This window comes from Sylvia atricapilla, chromosome 9 (genome assembly GCF_009819655.1).
Source record: "Sylvia atricapilla isolate bSylAtr1 chromosome 9, bSylAtr1.pri, whole genome shotgun sequence".
Taxonomy (NCBI): Eukaryota; Metazoa; Chordata; class Aves; order Passeriformes; family Sylviidae; genus Sylvia; species Sylvia atricapilla.
The window spans coordinates 2,014,328-2,039,642 of NC_089148.1; the positions used below are offsets into that span (position 1 = coordinate 2,014,328).

Here is a 25,315-nt window from a genome sequence, read left to right on the forward strand (position 1 = left end):
GGCCGCGCCGGGGCCGCCCCGCCCGGGAAGCGCCGCGGAGCCGCGGGCCGGAGGCGGCGAGGGGAGGCGCGGGCCCGCCCCCAGCCCCGCCCCCAGCCCGCACACCGACAGACGGACTTCGCTAAAGGCAAACAGCCGCGGGTAAAAGCGCCGGGCTGAAACCACAGCCGCCCTGTAAAGACACAGCCTGGGATAAAATCAGCGTCAGGAAATCCCCATTGTTACAGGCATACCGATTTCAAATAGAGCGCCAGCTTTGAGCACAGAGCGACAACTAGAGAAACGCTATTTGCCTCCGAAGTAGCTTTGTATCCGCAGCATTGTATCATACATAGTGTTGTATATGTATATAATAAAGAAAAAATAAGATTTTCTTATTTATAAATAAGATTTTTTTTACTCTACACCACTGTATTATTACTTCCTTCGTCCACTGCAAATTCCAAAACCTGAAAGCAGTATCAGAGCTCTGAAGTATTTTATAGTTCTGGCATACTTAAATCATAGCTCAAGCTGTTGTACCATAGCTGGATTGAAGAGTTATAAACCAGGAATTAAAACCAACAGATGAGACGGGTGCAGGTGCTGGAGGTCTTTATTGAGATTATAGCACAGATACACTTCTATAATTACCTTTCCACTTTGATACGATAGTTAAAAATGCTTGCTACAGTGCACATATAATTTAGTAACCAAGAGAATCCAAAACTTAACTGCAGTTCAAATAAATAAATAACCTAAATTTTAAGTTTTATATTTTAAAAAGTAAAAGGAACTGTACAATATGAAAATATAACAATACATAAACATTAGAATCTAAAGTTTTGTAGAAATAAAACCGCAATTTCCCATACATAAACAGTGCAAGAAATAAAATTCAGGTAAGCTTCTGAACTGGGAATTTCAACAATTCTTAAATTATCATGCAGACATAGCATTTTAAGCCATGCTGGTTTCTATTACAGCATTAATGGTATCCCTTTTACTTGAAAATTTGATAGCCATTAAGCTCACTGTGACAACTGCTGCCAATCCACTCTTCTCTACAGTACATTATACACAGAGGTATTCTGTTGCATTCAAAAAGTAAAATATTACATGTTTCTACTGAAAAAAGTCAATATTTTACTTTTCCCCCTCCAACATGTTAGCTGGTTCAAAACAATGTCATGTAGTAAAAACAGCAACGTTTTTCCCAGGTTAGATGAAAATAAAGAAAAACCCCCACTATATAATGGACCATAATCAAGAAGTGGTTACTACTTAGTCAACGTTTCAAGTTCAGATTTTCTTTTACTAAAAACATTGAAACTGTGGAGATGTTATAAAGTTTCAGCTCTTGTTTAAAAGTGATGAATACAATAAACCTGAAAAAACAGTGGAAGTAGTTTTTCTTTCATGTGTGTGTGTGTGTGTGTGTAACTAGTTACATACAGACTTGATTAAAGTGTTCCTCAACTTAAGTTTCTATACAAAATTCTCATTGAGGCAAAGAACAAGGAATGCAATTAATACCAAACTGTAAACACATCATTCATGTTACTCTGAGTGCACATCAACAACAGAAGAGTTCTCCTCATAGACTTTGGCAACAAGACTACAATAGGTCACAGCAGCATGAGTTCAACATGGAAGACTGGAAGCACTGCAAAAGAATATACTAAAAACACCAAGACCTCCTAGAAACCAGAAAAATCAGTGACAGGTGCCTCTCCTCTTGATAAGACACTCTCCTGCTCAACTGCTGCTCTCTCCAAGCCTCATTATTATTATTACTTGTTTTGACAGTTCTGTAGTCTCAGGTCTCTGTGCTTTAGCTGCATAGTTGCCTTTGTTTGCACTCTAACCATTGTAGGTCCAAAGGGTTACAGTTCTGTCTGCAGAAGATGACAAGAAGGAAAGATCTTGCGTGTGCCACCTGCACTGAATAACTTTGTCCTTGTGCTCCCCTACCACCATCAGAGGAAGCTGCTTTGTCAGGTCCCCTGTGGAGAGAACACAAACCGTTACTCATTTCATGAATCCATGTCCAGCCCTCGGGTGGTGGGTCTCTTTTTAACCAGTTTGCTTACGCAAAGCTTACATCTGTATTTCACTTTTCTCTCTCTCTCTCACACACAGAGCATAACAAAAGGCCCCAGTGTTTCCATTTTTAGGCATTACTGGACACGGTACAACTTAAAAATGCAGATCTCCACCGTTTTTACACAAGGTGATTAAAACTCAACGGTCCAAGAAAATCAAGTCAATTAGATACACCCAAAATCTTCCCTATCCCTAACTCATCCCAATAAAAATGAGAACTACTATACTTTTTTAGAGTTTTTTAAGGGTCAATTTTATGAATTCTGTCTGAAAGCAATGACTATCTCACCAGGCAAGAGCGTTAATCAGTGGTTTTACTGTAACGAGCCCCTCGCCCTAAAACAAGGCGCAGCTCACAGCCTACACTTCCAGCCCATTTCCACCCGACACAATCACATACACACACGTCCAACCTTCACAGTAACCCGCTGATGGCTGAGCCAAGTTCCCAGCTGCAGCGCTGACCCCCCGGCGAAGCAGCCAGTGTTACCTTGCAGGTCGGTGACCTTGATCTTCATGTCGTAGGAGCCGGTGAGCAGGTAGTGCGCACCCGGGGAGAAGCGCACGGAGCGCACGTCGCTGCCGTGCGGGTGGTAGCTCTGCACCATGCGGCCCCCGCGGATGTCGTACAGCATGCAGCTCGAGTCCTCCTGCCCCGTGGCCAGCAGCCTGCCGCTGGGATCCACCGCCACCGAGGCCACGGCGCTCCCTGCAGGGCCACACACAGCCCCACGGCACAGTTAGCCAGCTTCGGGGTTTTGGCACACAAGAGCGTGCATTGTAAAAGAACACTGAAAGCTGGCCTCGGATTTAATGCGAGCATGCCCAGCTTAGAGTAAAAAAAATCTTTATGTTTCAGCACTAAAAACTCTGAAGTCGTAAGTCACACGCGAATCATAGCAAAGACACCATTAAAGCTGCATGAGAAAGTATCTGTTGTTCCATCATAGGAAAGAAAGTCACTCTCAGGGAATAACGTGGAATACTGCACGGAATTCACCCTGGCCCTAAAGTTTCAAGGACTTCAGTTAGGTTGCTGCCTTTGAATGGACTTAAAAGTGTCTATTTGAAAAATCCTAATGCAAAAGCACTACCCATCTTCCAAAAGGAAATATTACTTTAGGAACAAACCAACCAACCCCACAGGTATAGATATCCTCACAGGTTCTTCCTTTAAGCCAAGCCACCCTTCTGTGCCACAACCTCCCCTTACATCCACTCTACACAACCTGAAGCTCTTCACAGTCTATTTTCATGCCAGGATGATTAGAAGCATGATAGCAAGTCTTGCCTGTTCCATGAAATGTTGTTCCCACGACACGAACACAGCTTGGCACTCTCAAATCCCAAAATCTTACGGTCTTGTCTTGGGATCCAGATGCAATCATCCAGCCACTCCACGTATAAAGTGCTAAAATATGTCCTGTGAACAAGAAGACTTCTTAATTTGATTAAGCATCATTAACCCAACACTGAAGTATTACAGGTGGGATTCTTTTTTGCATTCAGAGACTTAACCCTGCATGTTGTGTGATCCAAGGCACAAGTCTATGCAAATATCCAGCTTTGTCTTCTCTGGAATGATGTGTGCACTGTCTCCATTAGAATAACACATTTAACTACACGACTCACCTCCCTTCAAAATACCTCAGGTGCAATTGGGAGAGGGAAAAAAAATCTTGCTCAGAAGAAAAATACAATGATTTTCAACCAAACCAACAACTTTATTAGACTATAACAGAGACTCAAAGTGTGACAGAAGCCACACTGTACCTACCAGTGTGACCACTTAGGGCATGTAGGCCTTGTCCACGCTGACAATCTGTTGTGTAGATATTACAGTCCCCTGCTCCAGCACTTATTAAAATAGCACCACCACTTTCTGGGCCTTCCATAAAAGCAAGGTCTCTGATTGTGCCATCGTGCATGCTGAATTCCAAATCTGGTCCTAAAATAATTTAAAAATTAAAGAACAAAATAAGGCATACTTTGTCTGTTAGTGCTGTGCTCTTTAAAGTGGTTACAGAGAGAATACAGAGTATTTTAGGCAAGGGTGAAGATGCCACCAAGTGCAAGCATGGCTGTGCACTGCAGCACAGAACACGCTACTTCAGTAACTACAGTTCAAATAAAATCTCTAAGAATCTTGGGTTTGAGTGTTGCTTCAGCTTCCTACTTCCTAAAGCTTTGCAAAATGTACACAGACCATCACCACTGCCAACTGCAGTCAAGGCTTCTTACAGAGTATGTTTATTTTTGTGTACTCTGGTGAACTCAAAAGGTTCTCTTTGCCAGGAGGAAAAGATCATTGAGAGCATTGAACTACAAAGGACAAGGCAGCCTAAGTTCAAAACAGAAAAGATAAGAGCCACATTCAACATATTGATTTGGAGGGGTGGGCGTGGAAGGCAGTATGTGCTGGGACAGAAACCTTTTTAAGATGGGTGAGAATAGAGGACTAGGCAAGAGAAAAGGGAACTAGGAGTAAAACAAATCCTTACTGACAACCAAGCTCTAGAAGTGGCTAAGAACACCTTTTGGTTGTTTTACTGTACATGGGGAGGAACTTGCCAGGAGGTGGAACAATATCAGAGCCGTGCAAAAGGAAACCAAAACACAGTCACCCAACCCAAACGAAATCCTAAAGGTAATTTTAAACCTCTCAGTGGTTCTTTGCTGGATAGAGACCACAGTGATGTAAAAGGGAAAAAAAGACTGAATTAAAATATTGGAATAAAAATAACAAAACATTAATGTAAACTGAATGGTTTTGACAAATACTGGACAGTAACTGCAAATAAATTCTTTGAACTAAATACACACACAGTACCTGTTGCATTACAAGTTTCTGCATTAAAAGGCAGCACTTTCACATATTTATCATTAGAACCAGTAGCTAACAGCTGTCCACAGGGACTCCAGGCTACACAGTAGATTGATCCTTTATGATGCTTATTCCTCTTGAAGCGAACTACAGGTTGTTTAGGAGTACTGTAAGCACTGGTAAAAGAAAAAAGAAACAAACATAGTTTTATTTTTAAGGAAAACAAAGTATTCTAAAATAAGGATACTATTCTTCTGTTACTTTGGGTAACATGAAATTTATATGACTACTTGCACTGAAACACGTGTGATGAAAGACAAAAGGATCCTCTCATTTTCTTGATTTTCCCTCATCTTTCCATTCTATCTGTGACTGAACATGCAAAACGAACTTACCCAGTCCCTTCATCTGCAAAGGGCTGATACAGAAAAAAATATAATAATTACCAGCTATAGGACAACAAAACATTATCCCCAGAGTCCAGAACTGGTGTGAGCTCTCTCTACATCCTTCATACATCAACACCTTACTTCTGTGGCCACTTTTGAATATGCACAATTTCAATTAAGCAACAGTAGGCCAAGCCAATGCAAGAAAACCAGATTTACCACTCTGTGCTAATGAAAGAATCCAGACAGCATCTAAATACACCATAGATTATTATTTGTAAAACCATATCAGCTTCACACACTGCTGAAATAAAAGCAGCAGTCCCAGTAATTTACATTTCCTTGATTGCCATCAATTACCTTTCTACAATGTTCTTTTTCTGCTCTCACAGCGGGAATCCTGTACTTAGAATAAAGTACTGCAGTACCCATCTCCATATCACTCTAGTAACAGCAACAAAAATTCAACTAATTTAATTAGTACTGAAAAAATTCATAAGACTTATTATAAATACTTGAACAGAAGAGGCAGAGAGAAAAGACAGAAGACAATCATCGAAGCCTGATGAAAAACTTAGGAGATTAATATCACTTTTAGATTTTTTAAAAGAATACTAGATTTTCAGGCAGCTAATTTTATTTTGTTGCCAGAGAGGAAATCCATTACAGATTAGCCTAAGTCAGGATCATTCAACACACTACGGAGCTTCCTAAATGGCCTAATGCCTTATCTCACACTCTGAGTTTGGATTCACCACACCTGAAGAGCTGAGGATCACTGACTCTCTCAGGACATGGGAGCACATACCCACATGTTGCCATACGTGGAAGCACTGTGATTATTTTAACAACATTTGCAGAACTGTAACGTGTCTATCTGTCAGTGTTTAATCTTAAAGGTGTGCAACCCCCTCCACTACTATTATACCTTTAGACAAAGGAAAAAAACCAACACCAGGCCAATCTGGCTTGAATAATTCATCAGTTTGAAGGACAAGTAAAAAAAAATGTTTAATAGGCCCAACGGAGCTTCAGAATAAAGAACAGTTATTCTACATCACCATAGCTCTTTGAAAAGCACATAATTCTGAACGCATGTCTAGACTCATGTTGTTACAGGGATTAGAATATCTTTAAGATAATGTAATCTCTCTGCTGACTTGTAAATCCCAGGATGATGTATTTTAGGCAAGCTGCAAGCACAGTTAAAATCAACAGCAAATGGAAGAAACACAAGTTCAGAATTACGGGAACCTCAGTATTCCTTCCATGTCCAGATGCACTGTGTCTCTTGTCACATCAGGTTGTGCACTGCAAGTACAACTAAGGCTGCAGAGCTGCTGAAACCTTTCCCAGTGAGCAGAGCAGGCAGCTGTGCAGGAGCCAACGTGTTTTGCACTGCTCACCAGCCAAGAGGCAGTTTGGGCTTCAAGCCCAGTAAGCTGCCTTGCATTAGGTAACAGAAATCAATTCCGTTTTTTATTGTGTCATACATTGCCCATAAATATTTTCAAACTAAACTTCAAAGGCTACCTTACTGATGATATTTAAGGAGGAAAAGAAAAGTCAGATTACTTTTTGAGCACTTTGGAAGCCTGAACATCAGTCCTAAAGTGGGAAGATGTCCCAGATAAAATCACTGTGCACATTTGTAGCTCCCTATAAAATTGTGCAGTTTTAGATGTTTGCACTTCTCCCCTCCTCAAAGAAAATAATTTAAGCGGAGCAGAATTAAGGAGATTGTTACTGATGTGGCAATATTTATTTTCAGGTATATTTTCCCCATCCTATTAAAAAAATGGGTGGAAAGAAAACTGAAAAATACATGTGCACAGTAAAGCACAAATGGTGCTTTTTCTGTCAAGGAACCAATACACCTAGAAAACAATGTTTAGAGCAAAAACAGGTCAACAGATGTGTTTTGCCAAGTTTTGCTGTAGGAGTCAAGATGATAAAACTTTTATCTACTGTTACGTCTGTCCTCCTGCCAGAAACTGAATCCTGTGAAGTCCAGCTGGTGGAACTGACACGTGCTTTCTCCCACTGTTATAGCTGGAATATCAACACCACTGGCCAAGCAGTGAACTCAAAGGAGCCCAACTGCTGAGACAAAAAATAACCCTTTTATAAGGGAAAGTGTGGTCTTGTGGCAATACATCTTGAAAGTAATAAAGAGAGCTTAGAAGTGGCCCACAAATATACAAATACTTCAGCACATCACCTTATTTTTTGTTTGGCAGTTCAGGATTACAAGGAGAGCATTCCTGTATTTATGACAATAAAGGTATGAAATGTGCAGGTATCAGTAGCTACAGGAGAAAGAAGTACTATAACACAGAAAAATAAGTTATTATATTAGCTTTCTTACCTTGGGTCAATTACTTCTGGATAGGCACAAACTCTCAAAGTTTTAGAGTTGGAACCAACAGCATATAAACTCCCACTGGGATGAAAGGCTACAGCTCTGACAGCTTGTGTGTCTTCTAGAGTATTAATGCAAATAAACTGCTTTTTGGATTTGTCATCCTGTGTGGAAGGAGAACAGTAAAATTAGATTCTTCTCTGTAAAACTGGACATTTCAAAATAGCTGTGACTGCTTTGTGGAATAATGTAAAGCTACTGTAGCTAAGTATTCACAAGTAGCAGCACAGCAGCTTGGATCAAAGGACAGTTTTGTAAACGATGTCTACTCCAAGTCCAAGAATGCTCCTGAAGCTCTTTTCTTCAATTGACTTTAACAGATAACATTGATTAGCATTTCTTATTCTCCCTCCAGACTTCCACCTGCTTTTGTTCTAAACAACCCACTTCAGATGGGCAATGCTACAGTTTATTTCTGTGTAAAAACATTTGATCTGTTGGAAACTCGCAAGGGGAACAAAGCTGCCTTTTTACTGAAAACAGCCCAAGTAGAACAGTTGCTAAACTAAAGATAATATTAAACACAGGATCAGATTTTCAACCTGTATGTAACACAATGTTTTCATTAAATTATGCTAAGCTTTATTACATCATCCTCCTTGTGACTCCCTGACCACCTTTCTAAGATTATGATTTTTATTTATGCAAAAACTCTGGTAGTGCTTATTGCAGTTATTTCCCTATTAACTATTCCCCTGGTTTTTCAGGCCATACTGACTGGAGTCCAACACTCCACATTTTAACCTGGGAAATACAAAACAATGGCTGTAAAAGACATCCCACTGGAACAGCTGTTGTGCAAGGACAAGCTGAAAGAGCTGTTTGGCCTTGAGATCAGAAGGGCTTTTCAGGGTGTGCATGTGTACATCTCACCAACGTAGATAAAATATGTGACTGGGGGAGTGAAGAAGATGGAGCAGGACTGTTCTCAGTGGTACCCAGGGAAAGGACCGGAGGCAGCAAACACCAAATAAAATAAAGCAAATTCCATGTCAACTTTTTGGTTGAAAAAAAAACAGTTTTGAAAACACTGTGAGGGTAGTCAGACATGGGATGAGGCAGCCCACAAAGGAACATCCTCCATCCCCAGAGAGAATCAAACCCAACTGGAGCCAGCCCCAAGCATCCTGTGCTCATTGACCCCCTTCTGAGCAGCGTGTTTGGATTCAGTCTCCAGATGTCCCCTCCCATCTCAATGGCTCTGTGACTGTAGGCACAGCACCAACTAAACTTCACTCTAAATGGATTTAAGGATTAAGCACTGAATATTTTCATAACACACACAGTAAAAGACAAGAAAACTCACCTCATCTCCTCTTGCCCTAGATAAATTCCCCGCAGAGTCTTCTGACTGTGGCTGAGAGACAGCATGTTCTGATGCACTGTATTGATTTGGTGAAGTGTTTAACAACAAAAGGCAAAACAAGAGCAGGGACAGAGTTTTTGGTAAGTATTTTTTGGACTAAAGTTACAGCTTCAGTCATTCTCAGAACTAATTTGTGTAAAGTGTTATTACACATGTCTGAATTATTACCATTAAACTATTACTTTTATTAAGGACAGCCTTTTTTGCAGCAGTTCCAAGCATTGAACAAGTGAACTCAAGCTAAAAATATTCATTCCATAACCCATCTGTGTATAGATACAACATATATACACAGAGAGGTGGAATGATTAATGTTTCTTTCAGGTCAGCACTGCCTTTTAGTTAACAGAAATTCAGTTCCCATTCTGCCCTGCTTTTCCCTTCAACTAGTTTGTATTTCATAAAAAACCTTCCAGAAACTTAGAATAACACAGACAAGAACTATACATATAAGATGGAATAAAAAGTCCAAAATTAAAAACAAGCACAAAATATAAGCTATAACAAAAACCCACTACTCCTCATACATGCAGTCAAAAAACCCCAACTTTACAGTCCCTACATAAATATTTAGAAAACACTGATCATGAGCTAAATCCTCCTATTCAACGACAAATTAATTTGATAGCTAACAATAAATACAATCAGCTCTCCCACAGTGCTAGCAGAAGGGTATCTGCAGTCCTGAAAGGTCTCCAGGAACCTACCTTAGATTGCCCTGTACAGGTGACTCTTCAGGAAAGGGTATCTGATTAGCTGCTCCACACTTGCGAGGAGTGCTCGTGTTAAGGTTTGGGCTATCAGTTGTTATCCTCTGGCTGCCATCTGAAGGTGCTGACGTGAAGTTACTTGCTGGATTTGTAGATGCAATCCCTTTGCTCCCATTACATTGCTGGCTAAGTGTTTGTACATCGTTTCCAAGACTGTCCATACCCATATTTAATTCTCCTAGTTTCTGGATCGATCTAATAACAAATGCCAAGTTAAAAAAACCCAACCCACGAAACCAGGTCCTTATGAAAACATACAGAGGGATATGGGTGGGTAGAAGAATGAAACTCCCCCAACCTGTTAAGAAACTGCTCAGTGAGGTTCTGTTGCTGGTCAGCTCCATCTTCTTGATTGACTCCTCCTTCTAACAACATCTGCTGATACAACTGTCGCTGCTGCTCCTTCTGCTCGAGGTGCTGCTGGTAACGTAGTCTCTGCCTGTAGTATTCCTGAAACTGCTCCGTGGAATCACGAAGCTGAAGGGAAATGAGAACCACGTATGGAATTAAAATAGTTAATTGTGATAGTTAACAAAAATATTTACTTTCTGGTTCGGTATTTCAACAGAGTCATCAAAAATGCAGGAGATGCATCTCTGAGGAGTGATGATTTCAATCTTTCTAAAAACCAGACACAATTTACATACTAAAAAGAGAAAGCATTGCCAGCCTACACTACTCACTGTTGAAGCAATCCTGCCATCATTCTGAAGGAGACTGCTCTTTCCTACAAAACTTCCACAGTATCACTTAAGATCAAAACAAAAAGGTGATTGAAAATGTAAACCAGAAAACCACGTAAGTCATAGTTTCATTGCAAATTCAGTATTTTCTGCCATGCTGACAACCTCCCTGCCATCAGTCTGCAGACCCAGTTTACCACCAGTGGTCTATCCAAGTGTTACATTTTACTTTGGAAATTGGTGCCCTGTTTTAACTCTAAAATTCATCATTTTCTGAACCAAGCAAACACTTGAACTTCCTTTCTCATAGTTTTTTCTTCCTTTAGCTTCCCAGCTGCCCAGGACTTGCTGCTATCTGCATTCCCAAACCTCCCTTTTCTTTCACTTTTCTGCTGACAGCTGAGAGCAAGATAAAAATGAACAAATAGAAGACCAAAAGCACTTTAGTCCAAGGCCAAATTATCCACACTGAACTGCCATACATTTCCTGAAGAAAAAAAACCAAACTGCATATTTACCAAATAGAAAAAAAACCCAGAAAAATATTAATGGAGAAAAAAAAATAGTTAAAAAAACATTGTGTGGATTTTTTGTTTGTTTCCTGGAGTGACAGCTTTGTCATCTATGATTTAAAGTTGTATAAGGAGATCCTCATAACTTTGCATTAGTTCAGACAATTCTGTCTTTAACGGCCCTTGCATTTCTTCTATTAACAATTATTAACAATATTTGCATTATGATGTTTTTGTTCTCTGACACAGTAATTTTTTTTAATTTATAATGGATTTCCTAGTGCTGTGGCATTTGCAAAATATTCACCACCTCAGGTTTCCCACGGTGAACACTTGCAATTCAGAAACTCCAAAGTTACTGACAGAAGTTGAAAGCATTTATTTTCTGTACTTGAAATTCACGAAATATTCCCCACTTCCTGGGTTACCATCCTAAAAAACAAGTATATTCTCATCTATACTTCTTTCCACGACTGATATTTGTTTGTTACAATTTTATTCAACCTTTTGATTTTTTTTGTATTCTGTGCCACTATTTCCCAACCAACATGCAAACCTAAAATATGCTGCCCAGAAGATCTATTCTATACAATCAGCCTCTACAGGAACACATCAAAACCAAAGCTCTGAAAAAAACCTTAATTTCCTACTCCTACAGGTATACATGTGTACCACTATGATGTGGGAAATAAAACAAGATAAAATTGTCCCAGGTACTATGTTCTTTTCCACTTGTGTGTAACAGCCTGGCCAACATCTTCACCACAGCACCTCCTGGCCTCATTCTCTCCTACAAATTCTGCATCTGTTTGATTTTTTTTTCCCTTCTTGAAGCCTGTGCTGCTCTGTACCCAGCTAAGCTCTTCCTTCCTTTCCAACAGGCATACAAAACACCACTGCAGCAGAAAAGCAACTCAAAGTCCTTGAGGGGAGTGAAGTCCTCAAATGTGGAGGACTTTCTTAATCTTACAGTAGACCCCACTGCCTCACTCAAGTATCCAGAGCCTCCAAGAACACAGCCCTGCCAAAGCTAGGCTGGTTTTCAATGCTAACAGATGCCATAAGGCAAGACAAAGTTTATCTAAGAAAATCAAGCCCGAGTCTGCAAACAGAACAGACAGCACACTCTATGCTCATTTTCACTACCAAATTTAGAGACTGGTATTTCCACAACTGTGGAAAAAAGTAGGATAGGTAACTGTTTTCATTGTTTCCTTCTGAGCTGTTATTTCATTTATCCCATATTGCTGTTAAAGAAAGAAAAAAAGAGAAAAAGATAGTCAAGGCACCACCCTTCAAAGATGAATCCAAAAAAGGTTATGCTGTTGGATTCTGAATAGCAAAGACACATTTACAATGGAATTGGCCAATTTTAATTTCTCTATGTTCGAGACAAGAACTGATGTAACACTGACCTATGAAACCAAATGTTAACACCAAAAGTTACGATCTACATGCTAGATTTCTCACTAGAACATGAAGAGGATGCTTAAGCACTGTTTAATCTAACATTGTTGGCTCTTTTTTTTTTTTCCTTTTGAAGATATACACAACAAACGAGCTGGACTGCTGATGTGGCAAGGCACTCTAATCAGCTGCATTACAAACCCAAATGACAGCGGGGCTTTATACAATGGGGGGACAAAAAAAGTAGTAGCTTCTTTTACAAGATGCAATATGGCATTTTTACTATAGTAAAAACAAGATTCAAAGCAACCCATCGTCATGCATGAAATTCTCCACACAAAGGCAAATCATTATGAAGTGATCAGAGCCCAGCTCAAAGGGCCTCATTATTTTTAAACAAACAAGCACTACCTCATTTTTCTCTTGTTTGGCTGGTCCCTGACTCTGTGGCTCATTTCCTGGAGCTGAGCTCTGGCACGAGGTCTCACTGCCAATGGGATGCTGGGGCTCCACAGGAGTATCACTTCTCGCAGCAACATGGAAAAGAAGAGATGCTTAACTGAGAATAATTAAGAGCAGAAAATCAAGTGGAGAAATAGAACATCCTAGAGTAAGATCTGGCAACAAAAGCATGCAAACTACTTAAGTCACATCAAACTGAAGATACTGTTTAGGAAAAAAAGAAAAAAAAGCCATTTGCAATGTGTTACACTAAAGCAAATAAACTCCCTGACAAACAAAAAGCACAGTCAGTTTCCAAAAAGCCTTACTACTGTAGCACACCCCAATTTCATTTTTTCATCCCTACATTTGAATTCTACATCCGTTAACTAAGTTGCTCAAAATCTTCCAATTCAAAGCTGTTATGTACACAAAATATATCTGATATACTAGGAGACTAAACTCTTCCCAAAGACAGAAGTTTAATTACCACTACCAATCTAAATTGAAACTAATTGTAAATAACCCTTGCAAATATTGCCATTTAGGCTGGACATTTGACCTGAAGTTGGGATTTTCTTCTGGAAAATGTAATGCCTTCTTGAAAACTAGGCATCTGGCCCTATAGTTCTAATCCTTTAATTCTGGCCCTCTAATCCTAACTTTCACGAGATGTATTATTAATGAAAAACTATGTTACAAAACTGCAAACTTCACATGAAAAGGCCTACATAAAGAACTGCAGCAATTAATCATCTTCTTTAGCCTGCACAGTGATGGCATTTGTGCAGAATTAATCTAGTACTCCAATATTGAAAAGGGAATCAAAAAACCTCTCAAGAATCACTTTTAACACTGCACCCCGGCCTACTCACAGAAGCGATAAGGTTTGATACAGGTCAGTAAAGTTAGAGGATTCACCATAAATTAGTATCCTCAGGAGGTACACTTTGTAAAAATGTAACATCAGGGATACTTCCATAAGACTTAAGCCATCCACAAAACTCCAGTTTTGAAGAGCCAGGCAAAACCCCAGATTATGATCAAACAAAACAGCTCTTGTAGAGGTAAGTATTAAGATAAATATTAAAAGATACATGACTAATTATTTCCATTATCACTGGTGACTGACACCAGTTTGGTCACGTTTGTTTCCTTTTTACTGAGTTTAATTACAGCTGCTCTTTACCGTAACACAACATATGGAATATTGCCCCAAGGCAAGACTAACAGAGACACCAGCTGTGGCCTGGATTGATCACCACAGCCCCAAACGTCGTCTGCTGGCCACTGCACCCAAGTGCAGGGCCAGTTCCCCATCTGCTCCTCTAAGAGCCAGAAAAGCTGGCAGCTGCTTTCTAGGGAAGTTTGACTGCAACCATTAGAAAGGGACAGAACTGCTGATCAAAAGAAAGGCCAGGCAGAAAGATGATGATGATAAACTCTCAACTGATAAGTACCACTTCTCCCAGTTATCAGGACATTTCTCTCAAAAGCCAATTTTACAGTCTGCATTTCATTTAAAAACTTATTAATAGCACAAGCCAACTATCTCGAAGTCCAATACAAAAACTGTATACTTTCAGCTGCCTTACTCATCTTTGGTTTAAAAACTATGAAGCATGTATTTCAGCTGAGCTACTATTGTAACCACTTAAGTGATACAGGAATGCCACAACAATGGCATACTGTCATTTCCACTGACTTCACTGGGCTATGGTAATTGTTCCCGTATATTTAGGTAACTAATCTACAGCGTCAGGACCAAAATTATTTATCAACACTTGAGGACAGAATGCAATGGAGAAAGAAGATGGACACTATTTCACTGTGCCCATTTATTTATCTGGAATGGGAGAACATACTAACACTGAACACAAACCACAGCTAGACCATATTATGTACTCAAGAGTTTATTTGTGCTCTGTGCTAGAATTCTTTAAGAAGGCCCAAACTGAATCCATAAGGCTCAACCTCAAATATGAAAATCTACTTAGGTCATAAAAGCATAAGGAAGAAAACACCCTCTATACAGAGTTTTCATTACAACAGAATTTAAACAACCACATTACATTTCAGTGGTACAATTATGTTCAGAGGTACGATGCACGTAAGACCACAGAACCAGTGCAACAAACACAAGCTACGGTAAGAACAGAGCTGTAGCTGCACTTACCGCTCTGGTGACTCTTCAAAAATGCTGTGACATTCAGTGTTCTCAAGCATGAGACTCCTGCTGAGGTTCTGCACTCCAGGGTAATGGAAATTAGCGAAGGAGTGTGACATGGGAGAAGTTTTGGTGCCGAGGTCTGTGACCCGCTTGTCGTGGTTTGTCAGCCCGCAGGAGAGCCCGTCCAGGGCGGGGTTCAAGGAGCGCGTCATGTACGCGTCCGCTGACTGCGGCCGCCGCATCGGGGACGACGGGTAAGGAGACAGTTTGCTGATGAGCGGCGTCAGGAGGTCAGCATAGGCAGCTTTTGTAGGCTTGAGGAGTTTATCGACGTGAATATTGAGCATCTTTTGTTCAAAAGCACAAGAAAACACCGTGGCTGGCAGGTTCTGCAGCCACGATAACAAGCTAAGGTCCAAGTCATCACAGCCATTACCACACAAGAGATCGATGCCCAGCAACACTTCACTTTCTGTGATCTCTTCTCCCGTAGCTTTACTCTGACAGAACTCCACACAACACTCGTAGAGCAATCCCTTCATTACCAGCTGGAACAAGCGATTGCTGCTCGCTTTGAAGCCGGCCTCGCTCAGTTTCCTGTCAGCTGGAATGAACTCCGCCACCATGACACAGGCCTCCTCAAAGCAGTGCACGCGGGCAGTGCTGGGGTTCCACTCCTTGAACTCGGCGTGGTTGGTGAGGCGAGGCAGGGTGAGCAGCAGGCACAGCTTGCTGTAGTCCTCCTTGGAGGGGCAGTACTCCTCCAGGGCGTGCAGGCACTGCACAGCCTCCCGCATGGTGAACTCCAGCTGTGGGAATGTTCGTGTCAGTGCAGCACTCTGCAGCGCACGTGCCCCCACAAGAAAAGGTTTGAAGGACAGGCAGCAACTGAATTTGTCTGCCATTCTTCATTTATTGCTAGTACTGCTTGTATGTTAATTACAAAACCATCTAGAGTCTGAAATTGCTGACCCGAGTGTAGCTACAACACAGACAAATTCCTAGATGCTTTGACTTCCTAGAATCCCCCATCCAGTCCCTTTTTTTACAGATTTATGGAACTTTTTCATGTCACTCCAGGTTTGATAGGCTTAAAAATTTAAATCTGTGACTGAGCAGCTCCAATTCTATTGCAGTGCAAAAGGTTACTCCCATTCTCAAAGCCCGCTGACTTATTTTCCCCTTTATTTCTATAACCTGTGTCAGTAGCTTTTAATAAAAGCCTTATAGATTGCTCTAGTTTCCAGTGATTAGCAGCTTTTATACTGAGATTTTCTGTTCTTCAATAAAAAATGTTAAAAAATTTCAAAGAGCTCTCAGAAGACCTCCAAATGAACAGAGGGCTTTATCACAAAGCCAGCTGATAGCTCTGAGCCAAGAACCATGTTAAACATGCAAACCCTGACATTTTTAGTTACACAGATCTTAAAAACAGTAAAAATCCCCACTCACCCACGTTACCTAGACACTTCAATACAGCAGCCTTTGACCCACAACATGCCAACACATTTGGTAACATTTACAACAAAATAAGGCACATTAATCTGATTTCTCCCCTCTGCTATCCTAGTCACAGTACACAGATTGAGGGATCAAAGTACCAGTACTCTCCCATTTGCAACTAAAAATCCAGACTTACTTTTAACTATCTCTACTCTGCCAAGGAAAAAAACTGAAGTACAATATAAGTGTAATGGGACAGAGAATTAAAATCAATTCAGTGTGGAAAACAAAATCACTTCTCTTAAAACTACTGTCATTCTTCATTTTTGATTTCGTAACATTTTTGTCTTACAAGTTTGGTATTACTGTGTTGTCAACATAAATGAAAAACTGTAACTAATTTCACAATCTGCACACCTTCTTTGCCAGTTTGAATTCATGCCTCTTTCCATATCAAAAACTTAAGTCCACAACTCCTGCTGTCAGCACATTTAACTGAAAGAGTCCTTTGTGAACATATCTGCTCCCTCAGAAAAACAATTCTGACCTTTCTCTCAAAAACCAACACAAATTAAGCATAAAATTCATTCAAACTTTCCTCTGGCTCGAACTACCACAATAAATTTCTGTGATTCTGAGGTCTGCTTCAGAATACTTCTGTGAGGAAAGAAAGTAATAAAAAAAAAAAAAAAAAAAAAAAAGAGCTCTTTACTTTAGCACAATGGCCTAAAGTAAATCTGAGATTACTGATCTATCATTGATCTATCTGGAAAGCTTCAAGCAACCCTTTTCTGTATGACTGTATTTGAGACCAGGGAGCCACACTCACTTCTCAAGAATACTGATTACTTTATCCAGCGTTTATGAAACCATTTGGTAATACCTAAAATTTGTGTTTTTAATGCTAGGAGCTACTGCTCTGCCTTTAATCACATTAATCTCAAGAGATTTTCTGACAACAAAAAAATTCCCAAACCAGAGGCAATTCTTACATGCTGAGGCTCATCTTCTGCTGACATTGCATTGTTCACACATAAGGCTTCCAAGAACTTCTGCTTCATAATAATGTAACGAAACCTGCAGGTGTGAAGAGAAATACTGTACATCTTGCTCCAGTAAACATTATCCTAGAGACAAGCAGGCTATTCTACATCCAATTTCTGAGCTAGGCATAGCTATTGTCACAAGGAACTCCAATACAAATTTTAACAAATTGGTAACCACAACATTTTTTTTTTTTTAAACACAAAATATTTTTCCCATAATTGCCTTCAGAAATACTCTATTTCAAATATTAGAAGGTTAATTAGAAAAAAACCAAAAACCCAAGTATAGCAACGATATTATTTCTTGAATATAAGTATGACAGGGCATCTATTAAAAGGTTGTACAACACACATCATATTCCTTAAAGTGTATGGCACATGACAACTCATTACAGATTGTGTGCACGTATTTTAAGTACAAGTTTAAAAACACATGCACACACTTTAGGAACAGCACACAGGCTAGAAACACCAACAACTAAAGTGAAAACTCATAACCACTGTTTTTATAGACAATACTTAGCTATCCATGTATTTTCCAGAACTCAAAAAACCTGAACTCTGACATACATTCTATTTTACCTTTTCTTGTCAAATTTTTCCATACATTCAAGAGGCTGAATAAATTGAAGAACCTCATCCCACTGGCCATCAAGAATCAGTTGCCTAGTAAAAGAAAAGATCATTCTTTCAATGTCAATGGACAAGAACATCCCTCTTCTAAGTAAGCAGCTCATTTAAATAAAAAACCAATAATTTAAATACACAACAGGCCATCAATCCACTTTGAAAAGTCAATGTTTTGCACAGGTGCCAAGATGACTGTTTAATAAGACTAGCAGTAGAGCAACATCCAAGTCTGTTCTCAATATTTTGAAAAAATAACTGGATTCTAGAAGGACAAATTGTAAATACTTTTGAAGGCACATCAAAAAAGATAAAATGTTGAACAAGCAAACAACAACAAAAAATTCTATGTCAATGCATGCCACTGCTGCCTGGTCAGTGACTCTAGAGCTGGAACACACTACAGGGCTGGGCCACAGAATGGGATCACAAAAAAAGCAGAATACCATGAGGGCACAAGTTAAGATCTCCCTCCCATGAGGGCACAGGGCTGGTGACTGAATCACAGTCCAACTCCTGTGTTTCCATAAATGTGGTATTTAAGCACCAGAAAAAGAAGTCCTACCTCAGGAAGAGCATATCATCTGAAAACAAGCCATTAATGACCCCACTTTCCTTCTCAAGTGCCAGCATGCTGATGTGAAGTTTCCTTGAGTTCAGAAAATCTAGTATTAGCTTAATTATTTCAGCTTCTTTAACGTTCACTGTTTCTTCAGCAGTCATGATGGCAGCCTAAAAGGAAAGAAAGAATTTTAGCTCTGATCAATATCTCATTTTCTGCTTGGTTAGCAAATGTTGGATACCAACAAAAATAAAAATGCACATTTTTACAAGACAGAACATAGTGGCATTGCAAAAATTTAACAAGATTAATTAATTGATTTTGAGGTTGACTATGAAGTCATAATTAAGATCTACCAATGCACCTGCAACTTTTCTATTTCTGTCCTATGCATAAATAGGGGCCCAGATAAACAAATCTACCAAGAAATCAATCCCCTGGCAGTGTGAAAATATTGTGCTTACTAAGTCTGCAGTATGTAAAATTTTCCTCTCTGAAATGCAAACAGTGAAGTTCAAAGAGCGTAAGAGTCATTTACTATATCACCATCTAGAGCTCTCATATATGAACTTAAAATATTTCTAGCACATATAAAAAGCACTAAAAATGCCATCTCTCCTTACTTTAACTTTGAAGTGGCATATGAGAGCTAAGCCAGGGGTTTCCATCCTTCCTTCCTGAGACAGACTATTCCTGTCTGCTCCCCTGATGAAGGATGTAAAGCTGCCAGCCCAATGTGGCCTGAGACAGAGCCTGCTGGCTGCCAGACTCTCCACACTCCTCCGTGTCCTCAGCCCCCCTCTCCTCTGTCACTGCAGGAGCTTTGCCTCCAGCTCCTGCAGTTGGTTCAGTGGTCTAATGAGCTGTCCAGCCATCAGACCAAGTGGGCAGATGTAGCTGGGGTGGGCAGGCTGCTTCTGTAAAGCTCCCACAGATACAAGGTCCAAGCTCCTTTGAAACACAATTAATTCCTCCAAGGATACGAGAATTGCAGCACGTCAGGGAATTAATTAAGGTTTCTCTTAGGAAACCTAAAATAAATTCTTTTGGCTAAGTCTTGCCTGATTCCAGTAAGTATGACTTGAAGTAGAAGCTGTTGAACTTTCTTTCTCAAATAGTTAAAGGACTTTACAAGTAGCTCCTAAACTGATCTGCTGAAAAGGAACTGGGGATAAGGGGAGAAAGCCACTAACACAGCCTATCTACACAGTATTGCCTTCTCAGGAGCCCTAGAAAAACCAAACCAAACCTCCTCCACATCTAGCAGCCCTCCTGTGGCTACAAGAACATGATTTAACAGCAGGAAAATTTCAGTTTAACCCCATGTTACTACTGCAAAAACGGACAGTGCCTCTTGTCACCTCTGCACTGATCCCAGCCCCACAGCTGGGCTGTGTGCTGAGCAGACCACTCCTCTGAGCCAGGTGCAACTCAAGCATTTACTCACTCCACGGGCACAACGCTGACACAAGGAACTAACAGAGCTTTGCTCTCTGCAGCAGTAAAGTCTTCACCTGACTTCAGTGCACTCTCACTATCTGTTTAAGACCAGAGCAGAAAGCAGTACCAGTGAGGAACCCTCAGCAGGAGGCAACAGCCCCAGGATGAAGGAGGGACTAAAGCACAGTGAGCTGAAAAATGAATAAAGGTGGGGGGATGTGACCACACAGAGCAAGACAACCACAGCAATAGGTTATAGTTCCCAGTGTCACTCCCTTATAATTCAAAAGAGGACATAAAAATTGTTCTTAATTCTCTAATGAAATAATTCACTTACGCAGATGCAGCAACTGAAATACAACCATCTGTGGGCAACCAAGAGAACTTGAAAACACAATGCAGCCTTCATGCATCCCATCCTTGGAAAACTGGTATTAACAAACTATCTGCATCTTACCTCCTACTAAGGTGCATAGAATCTAAGTCTGAATAAACCAAATAAAATACGCTGGTAAATAACTAATTTCTTGTTAATACTCTGAGAGGAAAGGAAAAGACAATTGAAAGTCCTCATTGAGCACCATAAACCAACGCTAGTAAACTTGAAGGGACACAAAACTTTAGGCCTTAATAACATGCTTTTTGAACTACTGGCTAAACCCCCAAATTTTCCATCTTCCTCACAACTGTATGCCAATTTTTTTCCACATAAAAGTTTTTGCCAGAACATCTGACTAGCAAAGCATTTGATTATAGCAGCACGGCTTATTTTGGAACAACAGAGACCTAGTTGTGCCAGATGAAAAGGCCTAACTTCTTAAAATGGGTCTAATTCTCATTTTAGTCACAGAAGACTCCAATCACCAAGTATTTTGATGGGTTTCATGAAAGACACACCCCAAGACCATAAGCACACTCTCAGCTAGCAAAGTTAGAAGGAAAATTTAAACTCTGTCTTGCAGAAAGCTTTGCTGCAAGAAAGGAAGATACACACATCCACAAATCAAAATCCAGAACATGTAGAAAGATGCTTTTTCCTTATGTCTTAGCCTTGTTTCTAATTCCCCTTTTGGCAACTGGATATGGATTTTTGGGCCCAGAGAAAAAAATTCAACCCTACCCTTACACACTGAAAGGAAAAAAAAAATCAATACGAATTTAACCAGCAGTTTAGTATTAACATCTTAATTCACAATCTCATCGAAAGCATTTGCATTTTTCTTTTCTTATGCTTCATGACACTGGTGGTTTTAATGTAAACTAATTAACAACCTTGTCAAAAGACAAAGTAAGGCTTAGGAAAAGCTATACTGAGATTCCCCATCAGAAAAAAAATAAATCAGACTAAGAATTCCTTTGAAGAAAGGAACATCAAGTCCAGCTTTCTTTACAACAGGCTCTACTGCACACAAGTGTAAACAGGAAGCCACGGTACACAGCTTCAAAGTTTGTCCTAATTATTTATATATTATACTGATGGAAAAATGAGCATATTATTGAGTACTTTGATTCAGAGTACATTTACATTACGTAAAATCCAGCATCTGTGAGCTGTCTTCCATTCTCCACTCTAGTTTTTTTTTTTTTAAATAAGAGGTTTGTCCTGAACATAAAGCCTCTGACAGTTTGAACACTTAACTTCATTTACTGGATTTTCACAAATCAGGGTAAAAAATGGTTGCACCCTCCATATCTGATATGGGACTAGTGACAGCATTTTTGGGGTACAATAAGGAAAAGTGTATTACAACACCCAGACTTAGTTTGGATGCTGAACTTCTGAAAAAAAGAGTTGAAGTACACTGATAAGCTCATCCATTAACAGTATTATGATAATATTCAGTGTGCATTCCTTATCAGTGCAACACAAATACCTAGAAAAGAACAGTAAACCCACTAGAGAAGATTTTCATGTGATTGATGGTTGTTAGTCTGACGAGCTCAGACTTCTCTTATAAGCATTATACTGTCAAAGTAATAAGCAGCAGTTTAGCATGAAATTATAAATATACACAGGTTTACACATCACCCTCGATGAAATCTATGAGGTTTTCTGACATTCAGTGGTATGTCAGTATGTGTAGAAATAAAAATAAAAATAATATTAATTAAAAACCAAAGAAGAGAAGGGAAACTCAAAATTAGAGCTCAAGCTGCATCTTTGGTCTATCACACGTTGCTTTCTGCCGGCACATATGGCACATAACGTCACAATCTGATCAGCTCAAGCTCTAATACTCAAGAATGACTGAAGCACAGCATTAGCGTGAGGCAAAAATGAAAGTAAACCAGAATTAGAGCTTAATATTTCAGGTGCCTTGTATTAAGCACATTTCTGATACAACCTTTTTATCTTGTCCAGTTGTTTCAGAATGGCACTTCTCCACATCCTCCCTCCTTCTCCTGTCCACTCCCTCTTATTTTCTGCTAGTTCTGTATTTAGATTTGGTTGGGTTGTTTTTTTTTTTTTATATATCAAGAAAACCAAAAAACTTCTTGCCACAAACCTGACACATCTTTCCCTTTAACTTTAGTGGACAAGATGTTGTTTAAACAAGCTATTTGGAACATAATAACCAACGCTACATCTCCCAGCCAGTGGCTTCATCCTTGTTCTGTTCTTACTCATGTTCTAAGAACATGCCAACAGCAAGCACCCTCTCATGGTGTTAAAAGCGTAAGAAAACTCTTAAAACATTAAAACATGTTTATCGTCACTTATGCATATAAATATACTGTTTCAGGAAAATGCTTACAAACAAGAAGCATCTAAAGATAGGTAGCTTAAAGAACAAGACCCTTTAGTGCTTTCTTAGAAGAAATTTAAAATGCATATGCATTCACCTGAAAAAAAAAGTAAAGTTTAATACTGAAAAAAAACCAAATTGTGAAATTCTACAGTAAGCATCATTCATATGTTATTTATCACCTGAAACAAATCACTTGCCAATAGCACAGAACATACATTTGGAAAAACAGGCAAGGAATATAAAGTCTCTAACTATTCTGAAGTACAAAGAAAAGAAATTATAATTCAAATGTTAAGTGTCATGCTGTGAGAGCAGTGACACATTTAAAGGGACGCTCAATGCCAAATGAGGAGCCCTGGCTCACTGACAGCTGCGATGCAGACCCAACGACCTCAGCATCCTGGGGAGCTGTCACAGAAACCCTCAGTGTGACAAAGTCATACATATTTCAAAAGCTGGCTATTTTGCATTAAGCTGTTTCACCTTTTCATCTGCCCCCAGAGTGACTTACATTTGGCTCTCGTGCCTTCCCAGAGGCCACTCCAGACTTCTGGCCACACAGAGCCCACAGGGCACACTCAGTCCCTAGTGCCTCCGTTTCTGAAGTGCCCTCAATCATCTTCCAGTTATTCTACATCAAAACAATGAACCAAAAACAAAGGAAAAAAAAAAAAAGAAGAAAAAAAGAAGGAAAGAAAAAGGAAGAAGACTATAGGCCCAGTTTTCATCACAACTGATTCCAACAGCAGTCAGCAGAGCCTGCTGACACACATTTCACCCTACGAAATCACACAATTCATTATCTCAAATGAAATGCACTGAGCACATTAAGATCTTAACAGAAAACCTTCGCTAAACTTTGAACTCTGAGACCTTTCCTACTCCAATACACAGCAGATCAGCGTCCCTTACACACCAGCCTTTCCTGCCTCACAGAGGTTTTTCGCTGGCCCGCCGTCAGTAATCCATGTTGTGCCCAGCTCAGCTCCGCTGCTGTAATCCTCGTGTCAGGGCGCTCGGGAGGAGCCCCGGCACTCACAGCCCCTGACACACACCCGCCTCGCCCGGCGCCTTCTGCACCGCGAATGGCAAAAAGGTGACATTAAATCATCCAGTGCTTCGCATCACAGCACAGATATACGGCAGGGAAATAAGAAAAGGCCAGACAACTTCCAAAGGCTAGATATTAACGCGTTTTGACTGTAACAACCCGGGTTGTTCCAACATTTTTTTTCCTCTCCACGAGCGATTCCATAAGAAGCCCAGCTCCGCCGGGTTTACAGCAGCCGCCCCGGTTAATCGCGCCGCGCTGAGCTCGCACCAGCATTTCGGGAATGTGAGCTCAGCACCAGCGGCGGGCAGGGCGCCGCGGCCCCGGGCTCCGAGCGCCGCGGCCCCGGGCTCCGAGCGCCGCGGCCCCGGGCTCCGAGCGCCGCGGCCCCGGGCTCCGAGCGCCGCGGCCCCGGGCTCCGAGCGCCGCGGCCCCGACCGGGCCACAACAAAGGGGCGGCGGCGCTCGGGCGTCGCCGGCAGCCGGGGCGATGCGCTGCCCGCGGGGAAGGCACGGACGGGCCCCGGGCCCGGCGAGGACACCGGGCAGCGCCCACCCGGTGCCGCAGCGGCCGCAGCCCCGCCGGCTGCCGCCCTGGCTCCCGCCCGCTCACCTGCGGGCCCCGCGGGCCGTGCGCGCCGGCAGCGGCGGGGCGGGGGGGAAGATGGCGGCGGGCCCGGTACCCGCGGTCGGTCTATCTGTCTGTCTGTCTGTCTGTCGGTCGGTCGGTCGGTCTGTCTGGGGCCGCTGTCGCTCCGCTCGCCGCCCGCCCACAGCGCTGCCCGCCCGGCGGCGCCCCGGGGCCCTGCCGGCGCCGCTGCCGAAGCGGAGAGCTGAAGGGGCGGGCCGGAGCCGCCCCGCCGCGGGGGCGGGAGGGAGCGACGGAGGGAGGGACAGATGGCGGCGCGGGGCGGGGCGCTTTGTTCCCGGCGGGCCGGGCCGCGCTGCGGGAGCCGGGCCGGGCTGAGGGAGCCGGGCCGGGCTGCGGGAGCCGGGCCGCGCTGAGGGAGCCGGGCCGCGCTGCGGGAGCCGGGCCGCGCTCAGGGAGCCGGGCCGCGCTCAGGGAGCCGGGCCAGGAGCGGCTGCCGCCCGGCCAGAGCGGGATCCCCGGGCCCTGCCCGCCCCGCCGGTGGGAGCGCTGCCCCAGAGGCCGCTGTCGCCTCCCGGAGGGCGGCCGGTCCCTGCCCCCGCAGGCCGCCGGCGCTCAGGGCACACCTGTGGGGCGGGAGCGGCACTGCCCGGCTGCCGCCGCCCGGCTCCGGCGTGTGCGCCTCCAGCCTTCTTGGCAGTAATGTAATTGCTGCTCGAGGTGCTGCCGCCATTCAGG

The 25,315-nt window shown here is 41.8% G+C and overlaps 1 protein-coding gene across 1 annotated transcript; it reads right to left on the reverse strand.

Annotated features, from left to right (window-relative positions):
• Positions 1-577: 577 nt before the first annotated feature.
• On the reverse strand, positions 578-23,631 carry WDR47 (WD repeat domain 47). The gene is made up of 15 exons (XM_066324597.1): positions 23,449-23,631; positions 18,751-18,917; positions 18,141-18,224; positions 17,505-17,589; positions 15,076-15,878; positions 12,870-12,981; positions 10,155-10,333; positions 9,794-10,051; positions 9,027-9,102; positions 7,667-7,824; positions 4,916-5,085; positions 3,863-4,033; positions 3,377-3,508; positions 2,576-2,794; positions 578-1,985 (listed from the first exon to the last, which is right to left on the reverse strand). Exons 1-15 carry the CDS (start codon positions 23,554-23,556, stop codon positions 1,843-1,845), a joined length of 2,865 nt encoding a protein of 954 aa, XP_066180694.1. The 5' UTR covers positions 23,557-23,631; the 3' UTR covers positions 578-1,842.
• Positions 23,632-25,315: the final 1,684 nt, after the last annotated feature.

Bases quoted from the DNA above. Each gene is read 5' to 3' on its own strand.
- WDR47 (XM_066324597.1), bottom strand. From the start codon at position 23,556: ATGATTGAGGGCACTTCAGAAACGGAGGCACTAGGGACTGAGTGTGCC. The intron at 15,879-17,504 runs GTAAGAATTGCC...ACATTCCCACAG, and splicing joins CAGAAGATGAGCCTCAGCAT to CTGGAGTTCACCATGCGGGA. The intron at 12,982-15,075 runs GTAAGTGCAGCT...TGCTGCGAGAAG, and splicing joins TTTGAAGAGTCACCAGAGCG to TGATACTCCTGTGGAGCCCC.